The sequence below is a fragment of the Marmota flaviventris genome, chromosome 5, assembly GCF_047511675.1.
Source record: "Marmota flaviventris isolate mMarFla1 chromosome 5, mMarFla1.hap1, whole genome shotgun sequence".
NCBI classification, from domain to species: Eukaryota; Metazoa; Chordata; class Mammalia; order Rodentia; family Sciuridae; genus Marmota; species Marmota flaviventris.
The window spans coordinates 39907705-39934976 of record NC_092502.1 but is presented as its reverse complement, the minus strand read 5'-3'; the positions used below and the strand labels follow the sequence as shown (position 1 = coordinate 39934976).

The following is a 27272-nucleotide window of genomic DNA, read 5'->3' as shown; positions in this document are numbered from 1 at the left end:
TAGAACTCTTGCCTAGAATGTGTAAAGCCCAGGGCCAGCACTGGAAAAAAAATTACATATTAGACTTATGCATCAGAATTTTACTGTACCAGAACACTGTGGGACAAGGCCATGTTCACAGCTTTAGTCCTGTTCTCAAGGAGCCAACATTCCAGAGAGAGAGAGAAGCACATTTCTAGAAGGCTTTAGTCCTTGCTTTCTCCTTCTCTCCTCTGCTACTCCTGCTGACAACCTTGGGACCATCCATGCATACAATGTAATCCCAAGGATATGGCCTCTTTGTCTCTTGACTTCAATTCTATCTCAGCTGCCCTTGGCACATCTCGAATCTTGTCTTCAGACAGTAACAAACCAGTCTTATTTCCACCAAAAGAAAGATTTTAAAAAAGGTGTTGAATAAGCTGAAAAGCTGAGGGAGTCCAGACCCTGGATTCCATCCTCAGCACCACATAAAAATAATTAAAATAAAAGCATCCTCTTCTGGCCACTCCTCTCCCTCCTTCAAGCTTACTTCCTCTAGCATAGCCAATATTTCCTTTCCAGCCACAATGACCTACAGGGATTCTTTTCTCATGATCTGTAAGGTCCCTGTCTACCTTCTATCCTTGTCCCCCTTCAATTTCACCCGCAGAGGCATTTCTCACTCTCTTGTCTCTTTCCATCTTGTTTGACTGGCAAAGCCCCCAGCCTCAGGGGAACCCAACTTATTACTGTGCCTGTTCTCTGGCAGCTGCCCACAGTTGGAGAAATTCACATAAGCAGGCTGACTGCCTTGTGACACAATATTATCGCTGGCTCTCGAGGCTGCCCTCAGATCCTGTGTTGTACATAGATGGCTTTTCTCTTCCCTGAGACCTTCAATCCTTCTGCTCTCCATTCCTTCCCATTTCCACCTCACTGATGAAGTGGGACAACAGCCATCAATAGAAGTGAACTTTCCACCACCTTCAGTCTTCCACCACTGCACTAGCAAAGGGGCCAGCGTCTGCATCCATCTTCTCCTGTTCCTACAGTGGAAGAAGTATCTGTCCCCAGCCATGTGCTCTGCCCCCAGCTTTTCTCAGTTTCTCAAAGGCTGGCACACCAAGATGTCACCTTTCTCTTCAGTTAAATTAGTCTCTCCCCCTTCCCACCTACTCTCTCTTTAGAGTTGGGGACTGAGCCCAGAGCCTCAGTCAGTGACTTAGACAGTGACTCTATGACTGAGCTACACTCCCAGCTCCCCTTTCTCTTCTGGAGCCATCCATTATTGCTGTCGTCGTCATCATCACCATCATCATCATCATCTCCAGCCACATGCAAACATGGTGTATCATTTCATAACTTAAAAGAAATCTTCCCTTGGGCTGGGGTTGTGGCTCAGTGGTGGAGTGCTCACCTGGCACGTCCGAGGTCCTGAGTTCAATCCTTAGCACCACATAAAAATAAATAAAATAAAGGTATTGTGTCCATCTACAACTAAAAAATAAATATTAACAAAAAAGAAATCTTCCCTTGACCTCATATTCCCCTTTAGCCACCTCCCCATTTGCTCCTCCTCACAGTGAAACTCCTCAAAAGGGTTGTTGATTACTCTCATTTCCACTTTCTTACCTCCCATTCTCTCCTTAACTAACTACAATTTCCCTTTCTCCCCACCACTCCATTACACGGTTCCTACCACAGTTGCCAACCATCTTGCTCCCCAAAACAAAAGTACCCTGAACTCCCTCAGCTTCTCAGCTTATTCAATACCTTTTTTATCGTTCTTTTGGTGGTGGTGTTGGAGATTGAACCCAAGACTTCACACGTACTAGGCAAGCACTTTACCACTGAGCTATATCCCTAGCTTGACACCCTTTCCTTTTTATTTATTTATTTTTATGTGGTGCTGAGAATGAAACCCAGTGCCTCCCACATGCTAGTCAAGCGCTCTATTGTTGAGCCACAACCCCAGCCCTTGACACCTTCTGTTCACTCAGTTTTTCTCCTCCTATCTCATGGTCTCTCCTTCCTAGATGTTTTTTGGGGTTTTTTTTTGTTTGTTTGTTTGTTTGTTTTCAGTGCTGGGATCAAACCCAGGTCCTTACACCATCTTGCACCCTATTAGGCAACTCTCCACCACTAAGCTATGTAGCTGGTCTCTTTGTTCTCCTCTTTGTTAAAGTTCTTCCCCAGGGGTCTGGCCTCAGACACAGCATAGCTCAAGTTTGGCTACACATAGAATCACCTGGAAACCTTTGAAAAATTCCTACATTCATCCCCAGGGGCTCTGATTTCATCAGTCTGGTAACATGGGATCTAGGCATCAGTATTTGGCTTTTCAATTTCTGGGTGATTGTGGTATGAAAACTAGGTCAACAACCACTATCCTGAGTCAGTAAATCATGCATAGATTTCATATACATGAAATGTAGATTTCATATTTTAGGCCACCTAAGTGCAGATTACTCCCAAAGATATATCTTTAGTACACACCCCTGAGCTCCAGATTTAAGAATCTAATTACACATTAGATATCTGGATGTTTAAAAGTCATCTCCAGAGCTAGGGTAGAACACTTGCCTACCATGTATAAGAATCTGGGTTCTATTCCCAGCACTGCCAAAATACAAAAGGCATTTCCAAATTTAATGTATGAACGGAAGTTTGGGGAAAGAGGTCTGCATGCAGTGCTGCCCCAGGGTGGATTTAACCACAGAGGGTAAAGCCCAGGAGAATGTTGGAGCCAGGTGTAGGCAGATCTAGCGTCACTTATGGAAAATTTCCTGACAGGTAAAGGCTTCACATGATTGAGCAGGCTGCCATGGAGCAAGGTGAGGCCAAGAGTTGTGGCAATATCAGGGACCCCTCCTTTCAGTGACAAATCCAGGGCTGGGGCTGGGGCTCAGCAGTAGCACACTTTTCTGGCATGTATGAGGCACTGGGTTCGATTCTCAGCACCACGTATAAATAAATAAAATAAAGATCTATCAACAATTAAAAATAAAAAATAAAAAAAAAAATCTAAGTCCAGGACTTGGCAGCTTAGAAAATCCCAGGATAGTTGGGCATGGTGGCACATACCCATAATCCCAGCAACTCAGGAGAGACCCTGTCCCCAATCAAATAAAAATAAAAAGGGTCAGGATATAGCACAGTGGTAGAGCATCCCTGGGCTCAATCCCCAGTACTACCAAAAAAAAAAGAAGAAAGAAGAGGAGGAGGAGGAGGAGGAGGAGGAGGAGGAGGAGGAGGAGGAGGAGGAGGAGGAGGAGGAGAAAATCCTAGAACACACGAGTTACCCAGAAAAGGTCATGACCACAACTGGAACTCAGGACTCTGGGTCTCCAGTCTGGCATCCTTTCCCTCATTACAAATCTAAGCCTCTTTGTTACTTGGCAATTTCTGTGATTTTCAAACCAGACTTAGGAAAAGTCCTTGGAAACCTCCAGGATTCTAGAAGCCTTGTCTTGGAGTTGCAGTTCTTCCCAGCAGGGGGCACTGTGTCCTAGTCCAGCTCCTGTTCCTACTCAAGGGCTGCCTGTGCTGGGAAGGATATGCAACTCCATCCAGGCCTGAACCTTGCACTGACCCAAGGAAGAGACCTCAGGGTCCTCTCTGCTGAAAGACTTCCAGGACCCATCACCCAGGCTGCCACTTCTTCTTTGCTCATTTGCTGTTTCACTTTTGCAATCCTTCTTTCCTTCTTTCATCTGTTCATTCACATTCACCATGTATAGGCAATAGGGAAATGCTGGTGAACGAGACACAAATCTCTGCTCCCATGGGACTGACATTCTAATGGGAATAAAGGATGATAAACAATATCATGTGAGAGGGTGGAAAGTGCTATGCAAAAAAATAAATCTGTGCAAAAAAAAATTAGGGAAGGTCCCTTAAAGGCGGAAATATCTGAGCAGAGCACAGTGGAAAAGACTGTTGTTTACACATTTGGAGAAAAGTATTTAAGCAGAGGGAATAGTAAGTGCAAAGGTCCAGGAAAGTGCAGGAATATACTTGGCATGTTGGAGGAACAGCAAGGAAGCCAGAGTGGCTCCAACAGAGTGAGCAAGTAGTGGGAGGGTTGACCTGCTTTCTTAGTGTTGTGTAGGTATAACGATTTTAGTTTTATTTTAAGTACAGTGTGATTCCATTGGAAAGCTAAAAGCTGAGGTGTGATTTCTGCCTTAAAAATATCACTTTGGGTTGGGTGTAGTGGTGCATTCCTGTCATCCCAGTTATTCAGGAGGCTGAGGATCGAAAGTTTAAGGCCACTGAGCAACTAACTTAGCAAAATCCTGTCTCAGAATAAAAAAAAAAGTGGGGGCGGCTAGGATGCAGCTCAGTGGTAAAGCACTTGCCTACCATGCATGAATCCCTGAGTTCAATTCCCAGGACTGCAAAAACATAATAAATATAAATAAAGATATCATGGGGTGAAAGAAGGGAGATTTGCTAGGAGACTGTTAAAGTGTCCAAACTCAAGATGACAGTGTCTGAAGCAACAGTGGCTACAACTGGGTTCCAGTGATTAGATGTGCAGACATATTGAAGGTAGAATTTGCAGAGACAAGAAGGGAAGGATAATTTTGTTTCTGCTGAACTAGTTGGATTATTGGTGGTGCCACTGCCAGGTGAGAAAGGGGTTAGAGAAAAATCACAGTTTTGAATTGGGACATATGGTTTGAGATATCTCAGTAGTCATCTTGACAGGCTATTAAGTATTGGAGTCTGCAATTCTCAGGGAGAGGTCAGGGTTGGCCACGCAACTTTGGAGCTTTGGCATTTAAGTGTTACTTGAAAGTCATAGGACAGCATGGGAACTTAAGGAATGAGTGTAGAGATCCACAGATGAGGAGTTGCTAAGGGAGATGGAAAATAAGAGGTTAATGAAGCGGCAGAGGAGAAGCTTTGAAACCAGGGGAAAAGGGTGATTCCAGAAAAGAAAGTGATCACCCTGGACCAGTGCTGCTCCTAGGCAAGGTATGATGAAATCTGAAAGCCACCATGGATTTGATGAAAGTTACAGAAGACCTTGAGAGCTCTTAGAGGACTGGTGTGGACAAGAGCTTACTGAAGTGGACAAGATAGAACAGGAGGAAAGGAAGTAGAGACAGGAAGACAGATAAACTATAAAGGAAGTCTTCAAAGATGACAACGCCTACAGAGATTTGGATAGTAAGGGGAATGATGCAAAAAGGGAGATGTGATAATGGTAGAGAGGAAAGAACAGCAGGGACAACATCCCAGATGAAGAGATAGGGTCGCTCAGCAAGAGGAAGACAAATGCCTCCTCAGTCACCCAAATACTCACCTGTACTCAATCTTCTCATGGCCAGCCACAGTCGCCTGGCTGAGGCTGGGGGCAAAGTGGGGACTCTGAGCAGAACCCCACTGGAGTCTCTGGCCCCGTTCCACCCTCACTGAAGGTGCTACCTGCTCTGGAGTAAGGTGTAAAGGGACATAGACCGTTCCAACAGAGTACTGGGATTAAGCTGAGGTCACAGGGCTGCTGGCTGTTGACTCTACCCAGCAGAAGTGATAGACGTGAGGGCCCAGACCACTCTGTCAGGCTCAGGATGGACCAAGGGTTCTTTCTAGCATCATTCACTCCAGCGATATTTTTCTGGCTTCAGAAATGTTCTGCAAACCTACGTTTGGTTGGTCTAGGTACTGGAGAAAGAACCTAGGGTCTCATACATACCAACCAGGCACTTTATCACTGAGCTATACACCCTCAGCCTCTTCAAACCTAACTTGAAACCCTCTTGCCCCCTCAACTTACCCCACCTCGACCTGCCCCGCTCCTCGAGTCTCTCGGATTTAGAAATTCTGAGGCCACGGATACTGAGCCTACCATACCCGACCTTCATGGCACCCCGAAATAAGAGTTTTATTGTCCCGTTTTTCGGAGGAGAAAACTAAGGTGAGATAAAGTCCAGGTCTGTCTGGTTTCAAAATGCCGCTTTCCCACCACTCCGCCAGCGGGAGGCGCACAGGGCTGAGCGAGACACTGGAGACGATGGATTAGAGTCTCTGGGTCTCGGCGTCCGCAGCTCAGGCCCTGCTCCGGCCCCGCCCCACTTAGGCGGACTAGGGAGGGCAGAGCCCTCAAGCTCACGGGAAGTTGGGGCTTCGTGATTGGGTGGGGCGTCCCAGAGGCCGGGGAACGCCTACGGGCGTGGCTCTGAGGAAGGCACGGCCCAGGGCTCCGCCCCCTCCCGCGGACTCAAAGCGGACGGCGTCCGCTGAGGCGGGGTCAGAGCGCCGGCGGTAGATCGCATCGCTGCTGTTCCGAGCCCGCCGCCTACCAGCGCCCCGGCGGGGCAGAGCAGGTACAGGTGACCGCCCAGGGCGTCTTGGGCTGGACCAGACAGGGCCCGGGAGCCTGCTAAGGGCCCCGGAGGGCATTGGGGCTCTTGGCCAGCGCTGTACTTTCTCCCGCGAGCTGGGGCCCCTGCCTCTGCCCTTACCCCCGCCTTCCTGAGGCGATGCCGGCTGTCGCTGGGCGGATTGGCGCCTGCGCCGCTTCCTGCGGCCGGGACTTGGCCAAATCGTGGGGCCCAGGCGGGAGACTAAGGGGAAACTGAGTCATATCGTGGTGGGAGCCGTGCTGCGTGGGCGGCACCACTCCCACTGGTTTCCAGGGTAGATCCCTTTCCTGACCACGCTTTGGGATCCCAGCCGCCGCCGATCTCCGGCAGCGCACCACTCCCGTCCCCCTCCTTCTTCTCCCAGGGGTCCCGCTCTGGCTCCCTGCAGCACGGACCAGTCGGGTATGGCTAGGACTTGCTCCAGCCGCCTCCTTTCCTTCTCCTCCCCTCCCCCTCGCGTCCCGAGCCCCCAAGTACTCCCTCCGCTGGCTCTCCGCACAGTGTCAGCTTACATGCCTTATATAGTCCGAGCAGGCTTCAGCCGCGGCCTGCCTGCCGGGACCTGGAGGCGGGGGAGAGGAGAGTGGCCCCTGACTCACCCCACCGCGCCATCCGAGGCTCCAGGCTGGTTTGGGGAGAAGCCGTGCCAAATTAGTCTCACAGTTCACCTCTGGATGGAAAGAACCTCTAGCATAAATGAGGGCTCCCAGTTCCTGGGCGGAGGGGATCTGCCCTGTGTTTATAAGTGAGGTCTACCTGACAAACCTGATAGGATACCTACTCACCCATGCCTTGTGTGTGCCCAGTGTCTTCCCCTGGTGCTTGGCAACTGTCCAAGGCTAGTGTCCAGCACTGGGCTGGCCTTCCTGCAATACTAGCCACTGATCTTCTCTTCTCAGGAACAGGCACCATGGATTCCTTCAAGGTGGTGCTAGAAGGGCCAGCACCTTGGGGCTTCCGGCTGCAAGGGGGCAAGGACTTCAATGTGCCCCTCTCTATCTCCCGGGTGAGCCTGGGTTGAGGAATGGATCCCGCCGGCCCGGGGGGGGGGGGGTGGGGGGGGTGGGGGGGTGTGTCTGTGGGTCTTAGGTCTTCAGTGGGTGATGGGAGGGGAGGAATCTGAACAGGAACAACAGGGCTCAAAAGACCAGGAGGTGTCCAGAAATATGGTGGACACCTGCCATAAGGGCTCCCAACTAGGTGAATCCTGGAATAGGAATTCCTAAACTTCCCTAGCACTGGCCTAACTTGATGACATTCCACCCAGCTCCTGTGGCCATACCTGAGGGCAAACAGGAGGCCTCCTTTGCAGGATGGGAACCTGATGTCTCCAGGGAGTATCTGATCCTGAGGGAGCATTGCATGGAGTCAGGCCTCAGGCACAGCACTTTGACCATAGGATCTTATTTTAAGTTTGCTTTCATTCAGGGAATAACAGTTGCCATGCTGTTTTTCCAAATGAGACTACTTGGAAAGGCATAGGGGGATCATTCCACAAGTCCATGGCAAAGCAAATTTTGAATTTAGGCGCAAGATGGCCAGCGCTCTTGGTGGCTTGGAGGAAAAGGTTTCTTCCCAACCTTTTCCAACTCTTCTCAGCCTATGTCCCCATCAAGTGGTCCTATTCAGGTTGTGGTGGCCCTTGACCCTGAACAGAGGTATTGTAAGACTGGGCTTAATAGCCCCTGTTGGGGGCTATTAGGGTTCTGACTCTTAATTCCTAGAGTCTGCCCTGGTGGGGCGGAGCTGGGGGCTGGCTCCTCCCTGTGGCAGGGGGATTGCCTTATAAGCCCAAGAATGCATCCCCAGCTGGCATAGCCAACAGTGGTTAGAGTCTACAGAGACCAAAAGGGCTAGCCTAGACCTGGACCCCTGGACTCCATTGGTGGGCCCCTCACCAGGTCGTCAGGTGGCAGCGCCAGCAGTGGGGTCCAGTTGTGGTAGAAACTGCCTGCCCAGAGTGAGTGAGACCAGCCTTTGGACTTGGTGTCTCTGATTGTGGCCTGGGGGTCAGAAGGGGGTGGGAACTTCCTGCCCCCACATCCTCCTGCCCAAAGAGGCCCACCCAGCCCCCTGTGGGCAGACAGCTATTGGCAGGAAGCCCAGGGCAAGCCCAGCCTGGCAGGGGCCAGAGGTTTGTGGAGGCACTGCCCAGCCTAACAGGAGCCCCAAGGCAAGAGTCTGTCAGTGGGAGTTGGGCTTGGTGGTCTGGGCAAGCAGTGTTCTTTCCAGGAATCCTTCTATGTGTTCTGGAAAATGCCCTATCAGCAGGATATCTAAGGGCAGTGGTCCTCCTACCACACATACATAGTCCCCTACACAATCTTTAAGCCTAATTCTATATTCCATTCCCCTTCCTTTCCCTGGGGAAAGTGCTGGCCAATGTGGCTTGTCTCAGCCTCAGTTTCTTCATTGATGTTGACCTTTTATATGTGGCCTGTTGGGGGCACTCTGGGTCTGGGCTCCCTTGTCAGCAGCCTTAGCATGTGGGTGGGGCCACCAGCTGAGCCCAGCTCTGAAGTTGGATCTAGGCCCTGATGGGTGGCCGGGTGGGGTGGTCTTTTCTGAGCTGGGCCAGCCCCCTATCCCTCCCCTGACCCCAGAGTAGAGGGAAGAGGGACGGGCTAGGGCTGGCTGTGGGCCCAGGCCTGGGAGATGAGGTAACGTCTGGGACTGGGGGGTTGGGCTTTTCGTTGGAGCCCTTAGGCTGACTCACCCCCGCCCTGGTACAGTGTCCAGCCCCCTGGCTTTTCCCCTCCTAAATCCTTGAGGCCTCCTCCTGCTCCTAGCCTGAGTTCCTCTGCTTTCCCCTCTAGCCACCTCAGAGCTCTCTCTTACTTCTTTCTCCACCTTTCTGACCACTCCCCTACTCCTCCTTCCGCCTCCCTTCCTCCAGGGAAGGAAGTAGTCCTTTACCTCCTCACACACCCCTTTTCAGGAGCCAGCTGCTCCTGTCCACCCCAAGACCCCCACCTCAGACTCAGCCTATATAGCCTCCTGGGAGCCAACTTGTGTGCTTAGAGGGTGACTGAACCAGGTTTCCCCTCCTGACTCACCATGACCTTAAGTAAGTCACTTCCCCTGAAGGTTGTTACTTCTCCATACCCATTGTAAGGGACTGGATTGAACTAAAGGTGAGGCAGGGAATCAGGGAGCCTTTATAGGTGTGTTGATCCCTCGGTTGGGTGCCCACACTCAGCAGAGGTGGCCTGGAGTGGTGGAGCCTTAGAATCAGGGTCAAATCCTGGCCCTGCCTCTTAATAGCTGGGTGATTTAAGGTGCTTAATCTCCTTGTCTATGTGAGAAATGGGTATATTCTCGGATTCTTCCACAGGCTATTGGAGGATTCACTGTCAATGTGTGCTCCAAGTTCTTAGTATTATTATTTAGCAGGTAAAGAAGGGTCCATCATCTTTATGTTCTTCTAACCTTTGCAAGCATGAAATAGAGCCATTGAACCTAGCTTTCCCTTTTGTCCCAGTGCTGGCAGTCTCTGCATCTGGCCCTCTGCCCCTGGCACCTCTCTGGAACCTCTCATTTCCCCTCTGCTTGCCTCAGCAGTTCATGTACCAGCCCACCTGAGAAGCCTCTTGAGGCCTCTGGCAGCCTGTACCCCCCAATTCCCACCACCATCTGTGAAGTGTAAATTAAGCCTGCTCAATGCAGTGCCATGCCCCTTGCCAAATAGCTGGGTAGTCCCATGGGCTCAGACCCATAGACAGCCATCTGCCTGTGTTGTGACTGGAAGGACTCAATTTGTTTGTCAGGGTCACCTCTGCCAGGGGCCTGGGAAGTGGCCCCTCTACTCTCAGGCCTTTATAAATAGACTCTCAGCCCTTCAGCAACGCATTCCATTTTCCTTCGACCAAGATCATTGCTTTCCAAACAGCTAATGCTGGTGGCTACCATTTCTCCCAGCCTGCTGTATCCCTCATTTACCACACAAACTGGGGATTTCTGACTCAGAGCCCAAGGGGTTGGGGGCATGGAAATGACATCAATTTAAAGCTATGAAACTCCTTTGGCACCATTCAGGCACCATTCACAGGGAAACTGGAGATGACAAGACCTACTCCAAGTCTAGACATAGCCCTACAGAAAGCCCTGGGATAGGGTGATAGTGTAAGAGGTCAGTGAGTACACTCAGTGGTGCCAGGGATGAAGCTGCCACAAGCACAAGCCAGAGGATATATCTGGTAGGTGGAACAGCCTGAGAGGGAGGCCAGCAAGGGCCTCAAAAGACTGATCAAAACCTGAGGGTGGCTGTTTGTTGACATCACAGCAGTGTCTAGGTTGTGAAGGAGGGTCCTGGAGGTACTTAAATGAGCAGTGTGAGGGAGGAAATTGTGCAGTGGATGAGCACCACCTCCTCCAAGGTTGCTTTAGGATCCAGCAGCCGCCCAGAAAAATGTTGACTATAATGGCCTCTGGGTACTGGAAGTGGGGCTAGGCAGGATTGACAACTGTTGGCCTCAGTTTGGGTTGCACAGTCCTGAGCCTCACTGGATGCAGTGACACATGTCTGTAATCCCAGCAACTTGAGGTTGAGGCAGGAGGATTGCAAGTTCAAGGTCAGCCTGGAAAACATACCTGTTTCAGAAAGGATTGGGGTATGTAGCTCAGTAGTAAAGCACCCCTGAGTTCAATCCCCAGTACCAAAAAGGGAGAGAGGGAAATCCTGGTCTTTTGTGACCCTTTCTCTGTCCACAGCTCACTCCTGGAGGCAAAGCTTCTCAGGCCGGAGTGGCTGTGGGAGACTGGGTGCTGAGCATTGATGGCGAGAACACAGGAAGCCTCACGCACATTGAAGCCCAGAACAAGATCCGTGCCTGTGGGGAACGCCTCAGCCTGGGTCTCAGCAGGTACTGCTGTGGCCTGCTGGTGGGTAGGGGCACCCTCTGGCTGGGCCCACAGTCACTTCCTTCCCTTCTTCTCCAGGGCCCAGCCAGTTCAGAGCAAACCGCAGAAGGTAGGCAGGGGGAAATCCGGGCTTTGGGCAGGAGGGGCATGGACCCCTGAGCTGACCTGCCTTCCCTGGCACAGCCTTGGCACCCCATCCCTACTGGGAGCAGGGGGCAGATGCCAGAATGAGCAAGGTCTGGGGAAATGGGAGTGGAATCCAGGGCTGCCGCACGGTCCCAGCACCACGCATGCCTGCCCGTCTGTCCGCCTGCCTCCTGTGCTGTGTACCCACCTACACTTGGTCCTTCCTTGGCCCCGTGTGGGCTGAGATTATAGCTCCCAAATGGGGCCCTTGAAATTTGAGTCGCCCCCTCCCTGATGCCTTCAGCCAGATGTGTGGGGCGGAGCAGGAGCTGCCACTGCCCTTTGGTGGGGAATCGCCCCATTCCCACCCAGGCTTCCACCCTCGCCCTCCCCGCTCGGCTCTGTCTCCGCCCAGGCCCTGGCCCCTGCCGCGGAACCCCCGCGGTACACCTTTGCACCCAGTGCGTCCCTCAACAAGACGGCTCGGCCCTTTGGGGCCCCCCCGCCTGCTGACAGCGCCCCGCAGCAGAATGGGTACGTCAGTTCCTGCCCGCCCACCGCCCACACTGTCCAGTCCTATGTTGGCCCCACACCCACTGTCGTTGCTGCTGCTCAGTGTGCACTGCGCCCCAGCCGGGCGGGAACCGTGCGGCAGCGACCCCTGGCGGCCGGGGTGGGAGCTACAGGCACCGCCCTTCTGGGGGACTCTGAACAGAGTCATTGTCCCCCACTGGTGGCCTGGGTTGGGGTGTGGTGTTGGGCCAACTGAGCCTCAATCAGCGGCACCTCGCCCCCAGCTCCTCTGACCCTTCCCCACCTTTTTTCCTCTCTTTGTGTCTGTCCCTTTATCTGTCCATCTATTTCCTTCACAGGTGCAGACCCCTGACAAGTCAGTGAGCCCCCTCTGCCTATCCCTCTCTTCCTTCTTTTTGTCACTCTGGGCGGTGGTCCCTCCCCACCCCGGCTGGCCTACTCCCCTCTCTCACTCACCCACCCACCCACCCAGCAGGGCCCTTAGCCTTACCCTTCTCCCTCTTTCTCCCATCACGGTGACCCATTTATACCAAATTCTGGGAGGGCCTGCCCCTACTACCCATCCCCATTGTGAGGTTCTGAGCCACACCCTTCCCACAGACAGCCGCTCCGACCGCTGGTCCCCGATGCCAGCAAGCAGCGGCTGATGGAGAACACCGAGGACTGGCGGCCACGGCCAGGGACAGGCCAGTCCCGCTCCTTCCGCATCCTTGCCCACCTCACGGGCACCGAGTTCAGTAAGTGCCATCCCAGGGCAGGGTAGACTCTCCTGGCCCCAGCCCAGGCCTGACCCTCTGCCAAGGATTAAGGCTGGGTTGGCCCTCATTTCTCTCGGTCAATGCCTGCCTCTGCCCTCTCAGTGCAAGACCCGGATGAGGAGCACCTGAAGAAGTCAAGGTAAAAATCCAGGCACCAGCCTGTCTCCCACTTCCCACCTCTTCCATCCCAGCACCACCCCTGTGTCTGCCCTGGACCTCCCCAGCCGGGCTCTCCATTCTCCTCCTTTCCTTCTTTCCTTCCTTCCATCCTCCCTCCCTGCTTCCCTTCCATCTCTCCTTCCTTTCACTTCCTCCTTTCTTTGCCCCTCAGGGAAAAGTATGTCCTGGAGCTACAGAGCCCACGCTACACCCGCCTCCGGGACTGGCACCACCAGCGCTCTGCCCACGTGCTCAACGTGCAGTCGTAGCCCACCCTCTCCGGCCGGCTGCCCTCTGCCTCTTTCTCTGTTCCTCCTGCCCAAGGCACTCCCTTTGTGCCTCCAGCTTCTGCTTACCTTACCCACCCCTTTCCTGCCCCTGGCCTGAGCCTTCTGCTGGCCTGGCCCCAGAAGCTGGCCTGGCACAGGGCCTGACTTCATCTGACACTGCCTTCCCTCTTTTGCCCTGTGGTACTGCTGTCTGCCGGTCTGCGCTGCCTTGGGCACGGAAATAAACATTCTCAGGCCTGCTTTCTCTGCCTCTGTCTTCTCTCTTTATCGGCCTGGTTTGCATTTTGGGTACGGCAGTGTTAGATGGTTCAGGCTCAGTGTGGGCCCTGCCACTCTGCCATAGTGGGAGGGGGTACCTGGCAAAGAGGGGGCTTTATCCTGCCAACAAAGTAGGCTCTCTGGGGTAAGGGGAGCCCAGGAGTTACCCTAAGGAGCAGGAGCTCTGCTTCACCTCCCAGCTCTACATGACAGACCAGATAGCTGGGACCTAGCTAAAGAAGCTCCCCATCCCTACTCCAGAGGGACCTGGAGTCCAGCTCAGCAGCTCTCATGTACCCTGGGCATCTCCCAGGGGCCAGCAGGACTAAACTGGGGGGTGGGACATGCCAGATGCCTCAGCCATTCAGTGCCTTGAATGGCAGATCTTGCAGCCAGGTGTCCAGGACAGAAGCCCCAGTCCCAGCCTCAACTACAGCCCAGGAACCCTGGCCTGGTGAGAGAGCGGGCTTGGGCCTCGGGAAGGGTGGGAAGCCTCCAGGGATGTGGTGATGGTAGCCTCCTCTGAGCTGCCCCAGGCTCCACCCTCTATTCTTTGGGATCCCTGGGCACCCCTCTGGAGCCATTTTCCTTGGCCTTCGCAGGCCCTACCACCCCCAGCCCCAGCAGCCGCCCACCCTGGGCTGTGGACCCTGCATTTGCTGAGCGCTATGCCCCGGACAAAACAAGCACCGTGCTGACCCGGCACAGCCAGCCAGCCACACCCACCCCTCTGCAGAACCGCACCTCCATTGTGCAGGCTGCTGCTGGAGGAGGCCCAGGAGGGGGCAGCAACAACAGCAAGACTCCTGTGTGCCACCAGTGCCACAAGGTCATCCGGTGGGTGACCCTATTTCCTTCCTACCCTAGCCTAGACCTGGCCTGTCTATTCACCTACTTCTAAGCTGCTACTGAGGGAGAATAAGGATTCAGTTCCCAGTGGAAGCTGGGGTAGGGACCTGGCCCAGGTCCTCAGATTCTGAATCCTATACCACCTACTCCACTCCACCACCCAACTCATGCCAATTTCTAGCATATTTGCCCTGTTGAAATGAAGAAAGTCAAGTGACACCTTGAAGCTGTACTCTGGGCAAAGAAGGGGCTGTCCTCTCCCAGCCCATCTGCATATCTCTCTCTCTCTTTCTGCTCAGTCTTTCTGTTAAGCCTCTGCTCTCAGAGTGGATAGTTCAGAGGCCCCTCCCTCTTTGCACTGCTCCCTGGGGTCCAGCAGAGTAACATATCCCCTCAGAGTCAGTGTGCCAGACTCCAGAACCTTCCTAGTTCTCATCTCCAGCCCTGCCCTGCTTTGCCTCCCATCAGCTCTTAGGCAGATTTGCAAAGTACCCTGCTCCTTCCTTTTTTTTTTTTTTGGTACCGGAGATTGAACTCAGGGGCACTCATCCACTGAGCCACATTCCCAGCCATATTTTGTATTTTATTTAGAGACAGGGTCTCACTGAGTTGCTTAGTGCCTCGCAGTTGCTTTGAACTCGTGATTCGCCTGTCTTAGCCTCTAGAGCCACTGGGATTACAGGCGTGCATCACCACCTCTAGGGATCCTCCTCTTTCTTAGACCCCTATTTATCTAAGACCTGCATGCCCTTCCCCAAGTTGGAACAGGCAAGCAGGACAGGGCAGGCCGTGGGGTCTTCTCAAGTGTTCATCAGCATGCAGGGCTTCCTGTCCGCTAGGGCACTAGTCCCTCAGGTGTGTCTCATTAAACTCAAGTCATCGGCTCCCACCATTCTCCTAGCTTCAAACTGACTCTTGTGTCATCAATTCTATGCAACATGACAAAGCTATCTCTCTTCAATCTTCATCACTTTCAGTGTGTGACCTTGGACTAGTCACTTCCTAAATCTGTACTCTGCTTTTTGTTGTTGTTGTTATTCATTTGATGGATCTTTACTTATGTGTAGTGTTGAGAACCCTGTGCCTCACACTCACACATGCCAGGCAAGCACTCTACCACTGAGCCACAATCCAGCCCTTATATTCTGCTTTATTTGGGGGAAAAAAATTAGAATGAACTTCCCCATCTAAAATTTCCTATTAGGTGCTAAATAAACCCACTTGGAGCTCCCAACTCATTCCCTTTCACTGCCCTACCTCCCTATAGGGGCCGCTACCTGGTGGCACTGGGCCACGCTTATCACCCTGAGGAGTTTGTGTGCAGCCAGTGTGGGAAGGTCCTGGAGGAAGGCGGCTTCTTTGAGGAGAAGGGGGCTATCTTTTGCCCTCCCTGCTATGATGTGCGCTACGCCCCCAGCTGTGCCAAGTGCAAGAAGAAGATCACAGGCGTGAGTGAGGCTGGCAGAGGGATGGCAGGTGGGAAGGCAAATCCTGAACATGTCAGCATTGAGGAGTACTGAGCACTGCCTACCCTGTAGCTCTCTCTGCATGAGCCCTTTGGATCTTAAACAGCCTAGTAGGGGTAGAGGTGTAGCTCAATGGTACAGCACTTGCCTACCATGTAAGGCCCAGGGTTCAATCTCCAGCACCACAGAAAACAAAACAGGCAAAAAACAAACAAACAAACAACAACAACAACAAAAACCAGCCTAATAAATGGGTTGCTCTATTGGCCTCACTTTATATCATCCAGGATCTTCAAAACCAAAGATCATAATTCTGTTCAAAAAGGCTTAGGCAGCCGGGAGCAGTGGCTCATCCCTGTAATCCCAGCAGCTTGGTAGGCTGAGGCAGGAGGATCATGATTTCAAAGCCAGCCTCAGCAAAAGTGAGGTGCTAAGCAACTCAGTTGAGACTGTTTCTAAATAAAATACAAATTAGGGCTGGGGATGTGGCTCAGTAGTCAAGTGCCTCTGAGTTCAATCCCCAGCATCCCTGCCAAGCCCCCCAAAAAGGCGTAAGCAAATAAAAAAGAGAAAAGAAATGTATTGGATAGCTCAAGGCCTTAACTTCAAGCCCCACTAAATTCAGGTACCAAGGCCATGAGGACTCTTGCCTCACTCTCCCCAGGGCAGGAGTCTGACCTCACCAACCTGGCAGGTATTCTAATAGATGTTCTTACTGCTCAGTAGTTCCTTGAAAATTCTCCTTCCCACTTACTTTGTGCCACAGAATTGGCCAGAAGCTCTGGGGATTAAGGGGAGATAACAAGAGACCTGGCCATTCTAGGTATACTCTGAAGACCCCTGTGCCACTCCCACCAATCCCTTATTCATGCTTTAGCCACTCTAACCTCTTCATTTTGACAGTGAATTCTGTTCCTTCCACCACAGGGCCTTTGTACACTCTTACAGCCCTTTTTTACCTCTCTCCTTCCTTCATTTAGAACTCAACAATCACTTTCCCTCGGGAACATCTTTCCTGACACCTACCCTCCCCTCAGGTCAGGCTCCCCAGTTTGCTCACTATACTCCAGTCATTTTGTCTCCTCTTATTTCCCTGGGTGTGAACTCCACTGGCTGAGAACAGGAATGTTTACGTCAAGCCCTGTGCACTGTATATAGGAGGTTGTCAGTAAACACTTGAACAAGAAAGAAGTGGCCTCTAAGTGGAACTTGACCATGAGTAGGAATTCATTTGAGAAAATATACAAGCAGAGGGAACAGCTGTGTCACAAGGCCACACCTGAGAAGGGCGTGAGATAGGCAGAAGAGGTAGGTGGGGTTGGGTTAGGATATGGAGCTGGGGCTGATGAGGTCAGATGTGCCTCAAAAGCGTCTTCTGGGGCAGGGTTGGAGGTTGAGCTAAAGCCAGGGAAGTGGGTGCTGCTGGGGTCTAGACCAAGACAATAGGAATGCCAGACACTAGGGAGACAGATGTAGCATGCCCTAAGGGGGAGACACACAAGTTGAGAACTGGCCCACAGATGGCTCTGTATACGGGCAGAAACCCCTCTCCCAGCTCTGGGCACTAGCCCTTGCAGTCAGCCCCTGTGGGTGCCCCCCTCCACTAGCTGGAGGTGTAAGTTCCTTCACTTTGGCCTGTTTGTTAACTTAGAAGGGGCAGCATCACTCTGTGGGAAAGGCCAGTTTTGGAGCCAGCCAAACATGGGCATAAAACCCATTTCTGCCCTCTATTGGCCTTGTGAACAGGAGCCAGTTTCTTTCTCTGAGCCTCACTAAAGGGGTGGCAGTAACTCCTGACCAGTATGGTTTCAAGATTTACATGAAACTGAGTACAATGGCGCATGCCTGTAATCCCAGCAACTGGGGAGGCTGAAGCAGGAGAATCACAAGTTTGAGAGAAAAAGAATTAAAACAAGGAAAAGGAAAAAATCATTATATAAAAAATTGCTATCTCAAAAAATTAAAAAGCCTGGGGATGTAGCTCAGTGTTTGAGTGCCCCTGGGTTCAATCTTCAATGCCAAAAAAAAAAAAAAAAAAGAAAAATTAACACAAAATATGATACAGGTGTTGTAAAGGGTTCAAATGAGCCATCAAGAGCTAGGTGTCACCCATAATTATTTCTTCCTTGGCTACCCTTTCATTTCTAAGTCAATGGTTATCATTTAAAAATCAAGCTGAAACTGGGCTTGGTGGCACATTCCTTTTATCCCAGTTACTTGGGAGGCTGAGACAGGAGGACCACTAGTTCCAAGCCAGCCTGGACAATTTAGTGAGACCCTATTTTAAAATAAAATTTTTAAAGGCAGGGGATGTAGCTCACTTGCCTAGCGTGAGTGAGATTCTGGGTTCCATCCCCAGCACTGCAGGACAAAAATGAAAAAGGAGATTTCACTTTCACACTTAGGTTTCAACCTGAGCCATTGGGGCATTCCTGAGTGAACCCATCCACACTGCCCCCAGAAGCAGAGCAGGTAGTCCCCCATAACACAGTCCCCCGCCCGGCCCTTGAGGGATTCAATCTGGACCCCTTGCTTCAAGTGTGGGGTCATTTTCACACCAGCCCTACAAGTCTAGGGTTAGGTTCCCAATTCATGAGGGAAACAACTGCATCTCCAGAGAAGGTAAAGGTATTGGCCACGCTGCCCTCTGCCTACTCCAGATCTGAGTGCCACTGTCCCTGGTTGGCTTGAGGGTTCTGGGGAAAACGGCTTAGCCTGAGGGAGAGCCTGTACTGTGAGCCTGCTTCTTCCCACCTCCAGTAGAGCCTAGTTAACTCGACTCACCCTGATTGGTGAGGACCCACTACAGGCCAGGCCCTGTTGGGATAGATTAGTTAATAGAGCAGTTAATGCTTCATGTCCTCCTGGCCCACGATTTAGCCAGGAGAATGGGGGAGAGAAGAACAGTAATAGACAGTAAAAATGTTATCTGTTAGATACAGAAAAAAGGAAAGGGGAAAGTAAAAGGTACCAGAAGCATGACATAGAGAAGGGGGTTGGAGTGACTAGCGTGGACCACATGGAACAGGTGACGTTTATGTAGAAACAAAGGAGGTGAGGAGCCGGGGGATCTTGAGATATCTGGGATGGAGTAATCCAGGCAAAGGGGACAGCCAGTGTATAACCCAAGACAGTGGTGTGCCTGGCATGTCATGTTAGTGGCAGGCAAGAGTCCAATGTATTGGGGTCAGTGTGAGAGGACAAGGGAAGGAATTTGGCTAGAGCAGATAGAAGAGTGGAATTACTAAAAATTGTGGGAGGAGCAGGTTTGTGGTGCAGAGTTGGGTGCTGAGTTTTGCACATGGTGAATCTGAGGGCCTAGGGGACATGCATGTGGAGACGTGGGGTGGGTGATGGAGTAATGAGGGTCCTGGGTGAGTGGATGTAAAACTTAGCAGGAGAAAGACTCTAGCCCAAGTCCAGCCTTCCTGCATCCTGTGTTCTGGAAAGGGCTGAGCCTGATGAAATGACTGTGGCCCCCTCTCAGGAGATCATGCATGCCCTGAAGATGACCTGGCATGTGCATTGCTTTACCTGTGCTGCCTGCAAGACGCCTATCCGCAACAGGGCCTTCTACATGGAGGAAGGGGCACCCTACTGCGAGCGAGGTATGGGGTTGCCCGTGGAAGGCAAGGGGGGGCAAAGCGTGGGGCAGACAGGAATCCAGGCCCCTTTCTTCTCTGCCTCCATCCCTAGACTACGAGAAGATGTTTGGCACCAAATGCCGTGGATGTGACTTCAAGATTGATGCTGGGGACCGCTTCCTAGAGGCTCTGGGCTTCAGCTGGCATGACACATGCTTCGTTTGTGCGGTGAGAGCCCCCACCCCTGCCACCCTCTGTTCTTCTCTAGCCCCATTCCTATATCCTACCTGTGGGATGCATGAGAGATTGGCAAAGGGCCTTTCCAGCTACCTGTGACCCCATGTAACTAGACCTTTCCTGTCCCCAGATATGTCAGATCAACCTGGAAGGAAAGACCTTCTACTCTAAGAAGGACAAGCCCCTTTGCAAGAGTCATGCCTTCTCCCATGTGTAAGCCCAGGACTCGCTCAGCCTAAAGAGTGAGAGGTCTGGAGTCATTGCCCCCAACATTTCTGGGTAGGGCTGGCAATGGTTGCCCCAACCCCAACTCCTGGCCAGAGCCTGGGGTTCCCTGGACCCTGTTCCAACCTCTTCACTTACCCCATACACACTTCCTCCACCACTATCACATTACCGGTGCTGGCCACACCAGCCCCTGTTCACCTCCAGTGCCACAATAAACCTGTATCTAGCTGTGTGCTCTGTGCCTTTCCCTGTGCTTCAGTAACGGTGGGACTTGAGGCATTTAGCAGGGCACCGGTTAAGATGGTTTTCTTGGAGTTGGGGATACGGAAGGCATACGGTTACTGCCTCTAAATGTGAGGGGAGCCACTGGTCTGGCCTGGCATGGAGGTGAGAGTAGAGGAAATAGGGGCAGATCTGCAGAGATGGGGCGTGAAAGGCACTGACAGCCAGAATGAGTCCCACAGGTGCCACCCACTGTCTATATGCCTAAGAACTGAAACAGAAAGTGGGGCTGAGAACCACATCCCCAGGTCCTGGGAGGCCATAAGTGCCAGGCTCAGGTGCTGGAGCTCTCTTTAGAAAAGGGAAAGGCAGGCACAAAGAGTTTGAGATAGTGAAGGAACCAGTTTGGATTTGTGTTCTTGAAAGAGGCCCTGATGTTAGTGAGAAGGAAGAAGGAAACTGGAGGAAGGTTGGGACAATGATCAGAGGGCAAAGGCCAGGGGAAGAGAGTGGCAGAGATGGAACCCAGTGACCGGACCCAGGGAGTCCAAAGTGAGGGCCCAGGGAACAAGGGGCAGGAAGAAGAGGACCAAAGCTAGTATAGGCATCCAGTATATACCGTATGTTGCTTACATCGTCCCCACAATCTCCCCACCAACCCTAGGAGGTACCTGCAGTTACTTACTCCTTTTCCAGATGAGGTTAGAAAGGTTAGGAGACCTGGCAAAGGTCACATAACCTCTAGTCACAAGCCAGACTAGAAGCCAGGCCCGAAACCAGCTGCCACTTGGTCCCAGTCTGGTATCTCAAGGATTGGAGGTTTTGTTGGTGGCCCATCATTCCCTGGGGCTTCTTGCTTCCCATTGATGCCTTCATCTTTCCTGTCCCAAGCATGGACTGGAGAGGGACTGAATGAAGAGAAGACTAATACTAGGAGAGTGTGACAACTCACTGTGCTCATAGTCACTGGTTCTTTGGGGCTCTCTGGCATGAGGACTTCAGCATATCTGTTGGCCCCTTCAACATGTCCTTGGGCTCTGGATATGGTAGAGCACTTCCTTATCATGCACAAGACCCTGGGTTTGATTTCCAGCACCACACACCCAAAAATCCTTGGGACGGTCCTCTTTAAGAAAAGGGTCTCTGTTGTGTTCTGTATGGGACCCTTGGAGAATGAAAGCAGGGCTCTGTGTTTTATTTTCATGATGTTCTGCCAGAGGCTAGAACAATGCTTGGTATATAGTGGATGCCCAATAAATGTTTGTTGAGTGACTGAATAAGTTACCTGTGGGACATTTAAGAGACAAATCTACAAGCACCTGAAGATTCAAGTCTAGATTCACCTCGGATTCAATTCAGGAATGAATTTAGGACAGGTTTGGGGCACTCAACGTTAATGCTGATAATTGATGTCTAGACAGAGCATGGAAGCAAGGCCTGGGCAGGTAGTATCAGGAGTAAAGCAAGTGGGATGTGGCTTTCTTTCAGCCTAGATATCTCTGGCATTTTAACACTGAGTACCTCTCACTTCACAAGGAAATGTACTCTCTCCCACTTCTTTTGAACCATGAAGCCCTTTCAGTCCATCCTCAGTTTCCATGGATACAAGCGAGCAAGAGTACAGTGGCGGATGGCAATTGCTGATGGGAGCCGTCTGGGGGTAGCCACCCCTCGGCCTGAACCAAGGGCTGCCTTGTGGGAACGCCAGGCAGTGCAGCCAGATCTGCCAGTTTATCGACAGTATCTAGAGGTTCAGATTTTATGTGAGAGCTAGATTTTGAATATTGGCAACTATGTTTTTTTTTTTTTAATCCTATTTAAAAAATAATAAGTATGGGCCAAATCCAGTGTGAAGATGGCTAGGGCCTCAGCTTAGAGAACTGACGAAACCTGGAACACCAGCATCACAGCACTGGGCAAAGAAAGCAGACGGAGTCGCCAGAGAGGAAGGATGACAGCCTCCAGAGAGCTCTGGAGCAGGGAAGCCAGGGCCGGGCAAGAGTGTTTCCAGAAGTTGCCAACAATGTCAACCAGGCAGATAAGGCCTAGGAGTCCCCTTGGTGTGTTGCAACAAGGTGACATTTGCCAGATCAGTTTAGCTGAGAGCTGGGGCGCCTGCCAGGGTTAAAGAGAAACAAGGAGGGGGAGAGGTGAGGATGTGGAAGGAGAGTGCAGACAGCTCTTTTAAGAGGCTTGGCTGTTGGCGATGGTGGGCCTGAGGAGGACATTGTCAGCTCAGCCATCAGTATCTGGGTGGAGGGAGGCAGCTGGGAGACTTCTGCCAAAGGATGGTGGTTGAAGAGGGGAGTTAGTGGAAGGGAGGGCGTAAGAGAGAGTAAGATGAAGAACAAAGAGGCGTGGAATCAATCTGGGAGCGAGGAGCTAGATGGAAGTGAAAACAGGCACCTCCTCTGAACGGCCACCTCACTGTATGCTGGGGAGCAAAGCAATCCCTGCATGCCACTTAATCCTCTCAGGCCTTCCTGTACTCTCCTGCCCCACAGTCCCCATCTCCCCATCACCACAGGGCTGCAAGGATCACAATGCTCCAAGGCAGGGCTGCAAGGCTGTGCGGGCGGAGGCCTCAGGGACTGGGAAATAAATGTCATTGTGCCAGGCAGAGGGGCTATTAGCACCCTTGGGTAGTGCAGTGTCCCCAACCAAGGAGACAGAGCCCGTGGCAGGGGGCTGAGTGGGCAACCGGAGAGGCAGCAGGCAAGGGAAGGGTTTTTCCAGCTCCCAGAGACTTGAGCTCATTTGGAGTCAGCAGGGAGGGGCGGTGGAGGGCGAGGGCCTGTTTCACCAGAACTGATGATTCTGTCACTGCCTTCTCAGTACTGGGCCCCATGTGGCCTTGGTACACACATAAGGTACACACAATCCCTCACTCTTCAAGCAGCCTTGCTATAGGGAGGGAGATAAAGGACCTGGCTGCAGGTGGCCTAGTGAGCAGCAGGTGGGCTGGGATTTGTACTTGAGTAGGCCTGAATCCAAAGCCAACCCTGAGCAAAGGAAAAACTCCTTCCTGATGGGAGGAGATCAAGCACTTTGGATTCTGGGGGGTCATGATGGGACAAGAAGAAGCTTGCCTACTGGAGCCTGGGGAGAACTAGGAAAGCCAGGTGCTTGGGAGATTATACAGCGGGAGTCACTCCAGAGGCATCAGTGAGGACCCCAGGACCAGACCGAAACCTCTTACTCAGGGACTGGGGACACTAGAATGCCACCTCATGTTTCACCCATGTCCCTTGCCACTGATAAAAATGACCAGTACTTGGGAACCAGATAAATGAAGAACTGTCAGTACAATTCAAAATGTTTAAGCAAAAACAGGGATAATGTACCTGAAATAGTTAACAGTTTTAAGTGCCCAGGGGTGTCTCTTGTGCTCTCTCCATCCCTCTCCTCTTCCCTCAGTGCCCATTTCGTTCTCAGGAGGCACTCCCTATTATTGGCAGAGACAGCCCCCAGCAGCTCCAGGTCCATATCCTGCCAATGCAGCAACCCCAGTGGCCAGAGAGAGTCTTTCTTAATGGTTCCAGCAAAAATCCCAGGGCTGATGCCCACTGGACTGACTTGGGTCATGAGTTCATCCCTGACATAGTCACTGAGTCTGATCCACCAAGTCTGGATCATGTGCTCCCCTCTGGAGTTTTTGATGGAAAATCAGAAGACAGGGGCAGATTGTTGATCAGGCCTGATGGCAGAGGGGGTGTCCACTGCACTTCCACCCCTCCTTGACACTCCTTCCAGAGCTTTCATCTGTAACCTTGGGAACTGCCTGTGACCAAACCCCAGGCCAGCCCATCCCCTGGGTGTGAAAATGGAGGTAATAGAAGGGGAAGCAGGGAAAGGGTTTGGTATGCTGAAGTGACCCAAGACAGACCTGGCTTCCCAAGTACCTGGGTTCAATCTTCAGTAAGAAAGAAATTTTAAAAATCCCTATCTAGACTTTATCACTCACTAGCTGTATGCTTCTGGGCAAGTCACTGTCCCTCTCTGAACCTCAGTTTTCCCATCTGTTAAATAATAATAACAGCTAATACACCCATAACACCTACTGTGTACTATTACCATTTTAAGCACTTTCTAGATCCTTTTTAAAAATCCTCAAGCTGGGGCTGGGGTTCTGGCTCAGTGGTAGAGCGCTTGTCTCACATAAGTGGGGCGCTGGGTTGGATCCTCATCACTGCATAAATAAATTAATTAAAGATATTGTGTCCATCTACAACTAAAAATTTAAAAAAAAATCCTCAAGCTGGGACTGGGAATGTAGTTCAGTGGAAGTGCTTGCCTAGCACTCATGAGGTCCTGGGTTCAATCCCCAGCATCGCATACACTTGCAAAAAACAAAACAAAACAAAAAACCTCAAAGCAGGGTTACAGTTAGCAGGGCCCAGCAGAGGCAGGGCCGGGGGATGGGGCATCAGGCTAGTCCGGAGCAGAGCTAATGTGGTGAATGAAAGTGATTGGCCCAATGCCAAGGGCGGATGCCTGGGAAGTGCTGTGAGCTTTGTAACAATGAGGGGGCACTTTTGAAGGTATGCTGGGTAGAATCTTGCAGAGGCATGATGAGACCAGAGAAGGCTTAACCAGCTGATGCTGAAAAAGTCCTGCAGCCCACATGCCTCCCCTCAGCCTCAAAGCCTTCCCTGAAAGATGTGGAGGAACACAAAACTGGAAGGTGGGGGTGGAGGGCAGGGCTGCCAGGAGGAAGGGAGAGAGTTCCCATTTTATCCTCACCACAGGTTCTCAAAAGGAAACTCAGAGAGGGGAAAGATTTCACTCAAGGCACACAGCAAGGAACCACTTTCTGGATCCAAACCCTCCTGGTTCTCATCTGCTCAACTCTGGGGTCCCAGAAGCCATTGGACCAGCCTCCCTGTATGTGGGGAGCTCTTGGGTGGGAGAGACCAACATGTCAGTGACTTGAAGGGTGATCAACATTGACAGGTGGCAGATACAAAGGCTTAGTGGGAGGACCTCGAAGGAGGCACCCACCAGCATGTCACCCTCCCAGACAGTGTGTGCATTTGGGGGGCAGCTGGTAACTGAAAGGAGGCATGTTCTCAAAGGACAAAGTAACTAGTGGTCATCCACTCCCACAGTCAATGAAACTGAGGACTACAATGGGTCCACTGAATTTGGCAATATAGGGAGACCGTACAGGGGGACCTTGACTGAAGCACTGCCAGGAAACACAGGGAAGAGAAGACAAGTTACAGGTGAGAGACATTTGTATAAATCCTATACAAATTTTACGCTGAAGATGATGTGGAAGGTTGAAGGGTGAGGTGTGTCCCCCAGGATGTGCAAACAGGGGACCTCCCCCCTCACTCCTCTGAAAACAGGGAAAACTGGGTCTCGGGTTTATGGGAACTCTCTTTATGTAAACCTAAAACTTTTTTTCTTTTTGTAGTGCTGGGGACCTAACCCCAGGCCGCCTGCATGCTAGGCAAGCACGCTACCACTGAGCTACACCCCCAGTCCTAAAACTGTTCTTAAATAGAAAGTTTATTTAAAAATATACATGGCAAGAGGTGAGAGTGGGTGTGGCTGGAGAGAGTCAGTAGGAGGCTGGTGGGGAGGCAGGAATTTGGGGGAGAGCTTTGATGAGGATGCACATAGGGCTTCTGTTTTTTGGATGTGAAACTGAGTGAGCAGGAGGCCAAGAAGGGACACAATGGGGGCGGGGGAAGTGGGAGGAGCTGTGAGCTAGGACCAAAGGAAGCAGGAAGGGGCTGAGGCCAGAGATGCAGATGCCCAGCCATCTGCCTCCCCATCCCAGACACCCCAGGGCCCTTGCTATAAGTTCTTCTCCCTCCCCAGAATCCTATTCTTCGTGCCTAATGATGGAAGAAGCTTGAAGCTCTGTCCTCCCCATGGATCCTTACCCTTTCCCTTCCTGGCCTGGGCCACCCACTCCCTTAGTGATTTCCAATTGCATTTCAACTGCACCTACTGGCCATTGGGGTCTAGAGCAGAGGGTCTGAGTCTGACCCTGCCTGGCTTTCACTCTGAAAAACTGCCAAGGCCAGATGTCCATGAGCACAGTGAGTACCAAGAGTTCCTGAGGCAGGGACCTGTGATACGTTTTGAGTTTAAAAGAGTTCCCTTACTCTAAAGTGCTGGTGTAAATGCACACACTGCTGTCCTCTTAGTACAGCCTATTATTCAACTCAGGCGTAGCTGGAATCACATCCTCACCCCCCCCCCCCCACACACACACCAGAATGAACCAGGTGAAGTTTGTGCTGTTTCCTCGCTGGGAAGATAGGGTTGGGATGTTTCACTGTCATGGAAAAAGCTTCTGAGAGGACTGGGGTCATAGCTCAGTGATAGAGTGCTTGTCTAGCTTCTTTGAGACATTGGGTTGGATTCTCAGCACCAAATATAAATAAAGGTCCATTCTGAGAGCTGTGGAGGGTTTCAACCACCCCCACCCCTGCCTTCAGCAAGGAATAGAGCTGCTGCAGGAGGCCCTGGCAGTGGTGTCCACTTCTCACCAAGGAACTTCTCTGAGGCCTCAGCCCCTTTTGTGCATAGAGCTTTGAGAAGTAAGGAGGCCAGGAGGCTAGTCGTGGAGTGTCCCTGGAGGAGCTCTGCTCTGAGAGTCTGAGGTTAGATGCTGCTTCTGGGACTCTACTTGGGATTCCTCTGGGAGGTGTGAGGCTTAGGAGAGAAGACTGGATCTTCTAGGCTGGTCCTACCAAGGAGGGTACAGGCATGGATGGGGAAAGCTGTTGAGAATGGCAGAATGATTAGCTGTTGGGTCTGGGAATGGCCTGAGTAGGTCCTGGGCAGGAATGGAGGATTGTAGTTAGGAACTGGGATAGGGATGGGACTAGGATAGGCTGGACTGAGGGATGGGAGTGGCAAATAGGTGGAGGTGTGTAATGCTGAGCAGAGGGCTGGGAATGAGGCTGGAGTTGGGATAGGAAAGACTTGGGTTGGATATGGAATTGGACCACAGAGGGTACTGGATAGTGATGGGGATGGACACGGAATGAATCTTGAAGAGAGGAGATGGGCTGCAGGCAGGTTAGAGGTGGGCTGGCATGTGAATTGTGTGGGGACTAAGAGCTGGGAAATGGGTTTAACATGGGGTGGGACAGACCTGGGAGTGGGGTGAGGCTGGATTGGAGATAAATCAAGCAAGGGGGCGCTGAACCCGTTGAGCGGTGAGAGACGGGAGAACAGAGGGACGACGCTGGGGCTGGGTGAGTTTGAAATCTTGGTGAGGTGGGGACCTGGCTGAATTGGGGGCTGAGAAAACTGAGAGCGCCTAGGTTGGGGACAGGCACAAGGTAGGTGAGGGTATGGGGCGTATGTGGGACGGGCCCTGGAAGCAGAAAGGCAGATCACA

The 27272-nt window shown here is 51.8% G+C and overlaps 1 protein-coding gene across 7 annotated transcripts; it reads left to right on the top strand.

Annotated features, from left to right (window-relative positions):
* The first annotated feature begins 6188 nt into the window (after nucleotides 1-6188).
* Pdlim7 (PDZ and LIM domain 7) lies at nucleotides 6189-19916 on the top strand. Of its 7 annotated transcripts, none has more exons than XR_011707566.1 (13): nucleotides 6189-6296; nucleotides 7235-7341; nucleotides 11046-11197; nucleotides 11274-11304; nucleotides 11737-11855; nucleotides 12456-12592; nucleotides 12716-12752; nucleotides 13704-13774; nucleotides 13923-14157; nucleotides 15437-15645; nucleotides 19123-19243; nucleotides 19332-19447; nucleotides 19587-19677. XR_011707566.1 is itself a non-coding variant. In XM_027941164.2 (13 exons), the coding sequence occupies exons 2-13, from the start codon at nucleotides 7246-7248 to the stop codon at nucleotides 19671-19673; spliced, it is 1272 nt and encodes a 423-aa protein (XP_027796965.2). In that variant the 5' UTR covers nucleotides 6189-6296; nucleotides 7235-7245; the 3' UTR covers nucleotides 19674-19916. The 7 variants fall into 7 exon arrangements, 6 of the variants coding, with proteins under 6 accessions (XP_027796965.2, XP_027796964.2, XP_027796963.2 ...); XM_027941164.2 differs by lacking the exon at nucleotides 11737-11855 and adding an exon at nucleotides 12194-12210 and having other exon boundaries at nucleotides 13713-13774; nucleotides 15437-15617; nucleotides 19587-19916; XM_027941163.2 differs by lacking the exon at nucleotides 11737-11855 and adding an exon at nucleotides 12194-12210 and having other exon boundaries at nucleotides 15437-15617; nucleotides 19587-19916.
* Nucleotides 19917-27272: the final 7356 nt, after the last annotated feature.